The sequence below is a fragment of the Cyprinodon variegatus genome, unplaced genomic scaffold (genome assembly GCF_000732505.1).
Source record: "Cyprinodon variegatus isolate N-32 unplaced genomic scaffold, C_variegatus-1.0 Scaffold632, whole genome shotgun sequence".
NCBI lineage: Eukaryota > Metazoa > Chordata > Actinopteri > Cyprinodontiformes > Cyprinodontidae > Cyprinodon > Cyprinodon variegatus.
The window spans coordinates 445,289-451,299 of NW_015151085.1; the positions used below are offsets into that span (position 1 = coordinate 445,289).

A 6,011-nucleotide genomic window follows, 5' to 3' on the forward strand; every position below is an offset into this window, starting at 1 on the left:
ATATATATATATATAATTTTTTTTTTTTTTTAAGCTTTATTTATAGGCCGTGTCAACCTGTTGATTAGCTTCATTTATTAACTGGTAAATATTTTTTTTTGGTTAGTAAGCTTTATTGCAATGATAAGCACCGTTGACTGCCAACAAAAATAACTCAGACGTTTAGGCCACAAAAAAATTATGTTCCTCTTGATTTCTTTGACATTTGTAATATATTGTCATACAAAATTGAGAACATGTATCAGATAAAAGCAGAGGAAAAGGAAATATCCATCTACCTTTGAATTAGCCCATAAACAAAACAGCAGAGAGAGAAAACAGCTCTGTGTGGGAGGAGTTTTATAAAGGCAAACTATCACTGCAGATGGAAAGGTTACAGGCTTACCATAATAGGTCAGATACTCTGCAACATGAAGAAATGTCAAAGACACAAGGACATTGAAGATCCAGTTAACACCAGCGGAGCAGGCGTTTCCAGTGCTGCGTGCCCACAGGGGGTAGATCTCCGAGTTCACAGTCCAGGGCATTGTGCCCATACCTAGAATATTGGTGACATATATAATCAAATATTGATCCATTTGTTTCCCTTAGATATCTAATTGCGGATAAGAATGTAATTTGGACTGATTTCCAACTCAGTTAATGATCTAATAGTCTATTCTAGCTTCAACTCAAATTTTATGAACAATTTCCGCTTATGATGTAGAGATTAGGTTTTTTTTTTTTCCCCATGCATGGGAGGAAAAAACAAAGACTGATCTCTTAATAGTAAGCTGGTTGCTTAGAGAGTGAAATTAAGTGATTTTGACCTGGAGCAAACGATGCGAGGTAGAGGATGAGGCCCAAAAGGACAATCCAGGAGTATGGTGTAGGACAGTAATTATAAGCCCAGAATAGTCCGCCGGATTCTTCCGTCTTGTTAAAACATCTGGGTGAAAAACATATGGAACAAAGATTATCAGTTTGAGACTGTAACAAACTGATCTGCCTTATATCTAACATAAGACAATGGTCTGACCTTCCCCACGCCGCATTGTCAGTAGATGCTGGATTAACAGGGACGCAGGAAGAGTTGAACGCTCCATTGCCGTTGTCAAGGTAACAAAATCCACAGCCTGGATCCAGCATGCAAGGATCACAGGACCTGTAGAAAAATGCAGCGTGTAAAAGACTCACCAAAGGCTCAGTTTTCATAGCTGGAGAAGGTCTTCAATTATTAGGCCAAAATGGATCAAAACTTCTAAACTTAGATGGAAAAATTATGTTGTTTTTTTTCACTGAAGACGATCAAATAAAATTAAGTCTGGTAGGGTTAAAGATGGGAACCAGCGACTCATGCTTGAGAAAATGGCGACTTTTGGTTTTGTTAGAGCCTGAAGTCAGGTTGGCAGTGGAACGGCACAGATTTATCTTGCTCTGCTGCAGCATGGAGGGAATTTTGATCCATCATTGTTGCAAAGAAGACGTTTTGAACTAAAACTATGAAAAAAATTTTGCTCTTAAACAGGTTTTAAGTAACTTTTTTTTATATTTTATTTTTTCTGATTTTTTGTTACAAGCTGGACCCTCAGGGGACGGTGGCAGAGGCGTAGCCAGAAAACTTTTATAAGGGTGGCCAGGTAATAACCAATGTACACTGCCGATAGTGAATAGGCGCCAGAACCTCAGGGTCAAATCAAAGATTAAACAAACTATACTTTCCTACAGCCTTTGCTAACAAATTGACGCATATATTTCAACATCTGTGCTTTCTAGATAGAAGGTGTAGTGGATAACCTTTTTTCAGTTTTGGGTTCTTCAATATTTTCCATACTTACCTACCTGTATCAATAATCATTTTTGCATAAATTTTATATTTACATCATTTACATGTACTAATATCTACATAAACTGATAATTTAATATGTTTTTATTAAAATACTTATTTAGCTATGACTTCACTGAAGACTCCTAGATGACTTGCACGGACGCATCATTTTCCTCTTTACCCCATAAAACACTAAATCTAGTTCTGAAAAGAGCATTAATTGTGTACTTATAATTTTCAATGTTAGTGTATTGATGTGTATAATTAACCACAGTGTTTTTGTTGTCAAGCAATGCAGTTCATAAAAATGAATATAAAGAAGCAAAATTAAAAAGATTGAAAAAAAATTATGTTTGAAAAAGATACTGAAAGAACATCTGTGAAAAAGATATTGTTTCAAAATATATACATATAAACTAAAATATGATAAGAATTAGAATTTAAAAAAAAACTACAAGCTAAGGGAACAGCTAAGGTACTTTCCAAAAAAAAATTTCCAGTTTCATGTCTTCTTTCTTTTTTGAAACTCCCATTTACATGTTCATTTCTTGCATCTGTATTGGAACAAATTTTACTCCATACTGCAATGGCTAGTTTGTGTTTATGTCCAGAGACGAGCTAAATCAAACGCATATTTTTGAGATTGTAACTTTATTTCTAAGAGAGCAAACTTGGAAAATGATCAGGGGAATCAAACATTTGCATATCCTCTCACCGGTTCTATCATCTGTAGCAACTACCTGTTACAAGTAGTTTCACAACCTGCTAATAATAATGCAGAACTATATTTTTATTTAATCACACAGCCATAGTTTTATAATTCTGCATGCATCATACATTTTGAATCTGTACTTTTATGATACATAATGTGTGAGGTTTTTTTTATCAGATTGTGAGTCTCTGGTGTTTGTAACTTAATTTCAATTTAATTTCAATATAAACAAGATTTTTAATCACTAAGGGGAAATTAAATACTAGTGTGTCGATGCGTAATTTTGAGCATTGCTCTTGAGCTGAAATGTGCTGCATACATACATATACTATCTGCTTTATTTGCCTTTTTAAAGTGAGGATGCCATTGAATATATATAAGGAAGATGATGTTCCATAGAAGCAGATAGGAGGGATTATAATCTCCACTTTGGAATCCTTCCCCAGAAGCACAGCTTGAGTTTACATTTCCTCCCAATAAATAAGAAATATTAAATAACAGATGATGATGGTTTCTGGGTAGAGAAGCATTAGAAATAAAGAAAAGTAAAGGTTGTTTGTAGAAGAGCAGAAGAATGAGGGAGACTCTGCTTCTGAGCAGCTGGTTTCTGTCTGAAATTAAAAGGAAGTCATACTTCCTGATTTTATTATTTTATTTTTTTTACCCATAAAGCCTGCAGGTTGAATTCCCAGAGTCGACAGGATGGAGGGTAACAGGAGGAGAGTTTTGGGCTGAAAGCAGGAATCCGACTGCCAGCACCGTCAGACTCAGTCCGGTACCTGCAATGGAGCGAACAGACAGATAAATAATGACGCCACAGGTTTAATTGCCTTTCCGTTAAAGTTAGATCATCAGAGCATGAAAGTTTCAGGAATTCCAGACCTAGAAGACTGCCCAGGGTCAGTTTCCGGCGACTGACTCTCTCCACCAGCCATACCCCCACTAATGTGAAAGCAAAGTTGGTTGCTGAAGTTGCTGCAGCCAGCCAGATCGCCTGTTTGTCTTCCCGTACTCCTGCCATCTGCAGAATGGTGGCGCTGTAGTACCTTTACACCAAAGCAAACAGAACCATGAGGTCAAGCAAACTGCACGCTCTGACAAAAGCCCCTGCAGATAAATAAGAGGCAATTAGGCCTACATCACTGTGTTAATCCCAGATATCTGCTGAAACATCTGCAGACCACAACCGACGATGAGCGCCCTGCGAGTTGGGCCGTAGCTGAGGATGCGTAAAATGACCACGCCTCCTGCAAATGGACGATAGGCTGAATTTCAAACTTTGCCTTTTAATAAAGTTCTGTAGAATGAGACTGGGTCCCCAAAAGGCTCTCAGACCTGATCCCGATTCCTTCTCCTCTTCCTCGATGCCGTCCCTGATGGCGTTGTACTCCTCCTCGATATTCTGCTCCCCCCGGATCCGGCCCAGGACTTGACGAGCCTCCTGATGCCGGCCTTTTTGCAGGAGCCAGCGGGGGCTCTCTGGGAGGAAGATGAAGCCGAAGAACTGCAGCACGGCAGGAAGGACGGACAGGCCCAGCATGTACCTGGGTAAGGAGGGAAGCCATTTAAGTCTCCCCTTGAAGCAGGAGCTAAATACGTTCAATTGATTTTCGTGAACCGAAATTAAAAAAAGAAAACCAGAAATGATACAGTGAAATATATTTTAATTAAAATAAATGAAAAGAAATTAAAAAAATATTTTGATAGTTACTTTGCTGTTGTTGTTTTGTTTTTTTATCCAAATATCTGATACAGCTTATATATTTTCCTTTATTTAGTTTTTTAGTTTCCAGATCTTATTCTCTTCATGGGGGCGGGCTTTCCTCTTGACTGAGGAGTGAAGATGCATTTCTATTGGTCTGCTGGACGTTAGCAACATTTATTTATTTTTTTGGTCAACGTGCATCAAGAGCGGCGTTTTTGGATTTCTTTTAAGTGAAGTGATCTTTGAAATCTTTAAAAAGCAAGATGAAAATAATCAAATTTATCAATCTTAAAAACAGTTTAGAAGAAAAAATTGAAAACAAAAAAATCTTTAAAAATGTTTATGAAAAATAAAGATTGTAAATTTCAAACTTGAAAAATGAAATATGAACAAAAAATTAAAAATGAAAAAATAAATGTAATTTTTTTAAATAATGAAATATAATTAAAACCAGAGAAAACAGCAAAGTTCATATCAAAACCTTTTCTGGGTTTCATTTTGGGATTGCATGTTTTTTTCTTTCAAATTTTCATTTACAAAATGTCTTCTTTTGCTTAAAAAATGTATTAAACAAAATTTACACAATATGCGCTTTAATTTTTCAACATGACTGACATGAAGATGATTATCTACATAGCAGCTTGCTTATGTGACATAGTCTGAGTGAAACTCAGTGATAAAAATAAAGATGTTACAAAAAAATGGTCTAAAGCACCATTCATAACACTTTAATGGGACATATCTGACCAAATTGCTCTAGAAAAGGAGAAAACTCCTTCTTTAGATTTTTGTAATAAGAACAATAAAAAAGTTGGAGTCAATGGACAAAAACTCTCCTAAAAAAAGAAATCAGAGTCTAATCACTGACCAAAATCAGATTATTTGCTTTTTTGAAGGTCCTTTGACAACAACTTTTCAAAACCTCTCCAATTCCTTTTAACGTTTTGCTCTTTTTTTATTTATTTCAATACTTTTAAGGACTTGGAGGATCTAAGGAAAACCCTGTCTGAAGAGAAGGGGCAATAATCTGGGTCTAATCTGTACCTCCATCCATCGTGACTCAGGTAGCTGAAAGCTCCATCCACCACGCTGGCGATGAACTGACCTCCGGTAATGAAAAGGGAGTTCATGGTGACCAGCTGGCCTCTCAGCTGTGGAGGGGAAACTTCTGCGATGTACACAGGAACGGTCATAGAAGCAATGCCTGACAAATGACAAAAAAAACAAATAATTTATTTACACACTTTATTTCTCCCTGCCAACAGTTTTTTACGCATCAACCACAAACTTCAGCAGATCGTTTTAGAGATTTCATGCCACAGACCAACAGAAGAGACTTTAAACATCAGCAAGAAGAGAGAAAAAAATGACATCATGAAAAACAAAGGAGTGCATTTGGTGTTTGTCGCCACCAGGGGGCGTATTTAATTTTGAGTTCTTGTTTTGTGCTGAAAATAAATGACTATTGTGTCGCCATTAAGGCGATTTATATACAGACTTTTATGATGAAAAGTTGAGAAAAAATAGGACCTTTTATTTTGATACTGTTTCCTGTAGTTTCCTTACTACTTCCTGCATTGTATTCAGTTACTCCACATTCGGTTTCTATCTGCTGAAAATGGAAAAGAATTCCTGACTGTGAACGATGCTAGAAGCAAAGTCGTAAGTAAAAGTCATTGTTATGTTAAATAATTGATAGTTTAAGTTAAGTTTATAGTAGAAAGAAAATGTAATAAATACGTTAAAAAGATCGTATTTATTCATGTGTACATAGGTTAATTCATCAG

At 36.3% G+C, this 6,011-nt stretch overlaps 1 protein-coding gene across 2 annotated transcripts in view; it reads right to left on the reverse strand.

Moving 5' to 3' along the window:
* The window catches only part of LOC107096545 (proton myo-inositol cotransporter-like), an 11,396-nt gene extending 5,973 nt beyond the window's left edge, over positions 1 to 5,423 (reverse strand). For both annotated transcript variants that reach the window (XM_015393249.1, XM_015393248.1), the window contains exons 1-8: positions 5,269 to 5,423; positions 3,855 to 4,063; positions 3,658 to 3,766; positions 3,402 to 3,565; positions 3,184 to 3,298; positions 1,019 to 1,144; positions 810 to 928; positions 386 to 538 (exon numbers count right to left, since the gene is read on the reverse strand). In XM_015393249.1, coding sequence (XP_015248735.1) covers positions 386 to 538; positions 810 to 928; positions 1,019 to 1,144; positions 3,184 to 3,298; positions 3,402 to 3,565; positions 3,658 to 3,766; positions 3,855 to 4,063; positions 5,269 to 5,417 — 1,144 coding nt within the window. In that variant the 5' untranslated portion in view covers positions 5,418 to 5,423. The remainder of the gene's footprint in view (positions 1 to 385; positions 539 to 809; positions 929 to 1,018; positions 1,145 to 3,183; positions 3,299 to 3,401; positions 3,566 to 3,657; positions 3,767 to 3,854; positions 4,064 to 5,268) is intronic.
* Between the last annotated feature and the right edge of the window lie 588 nt (positions 5,424 to 6,011).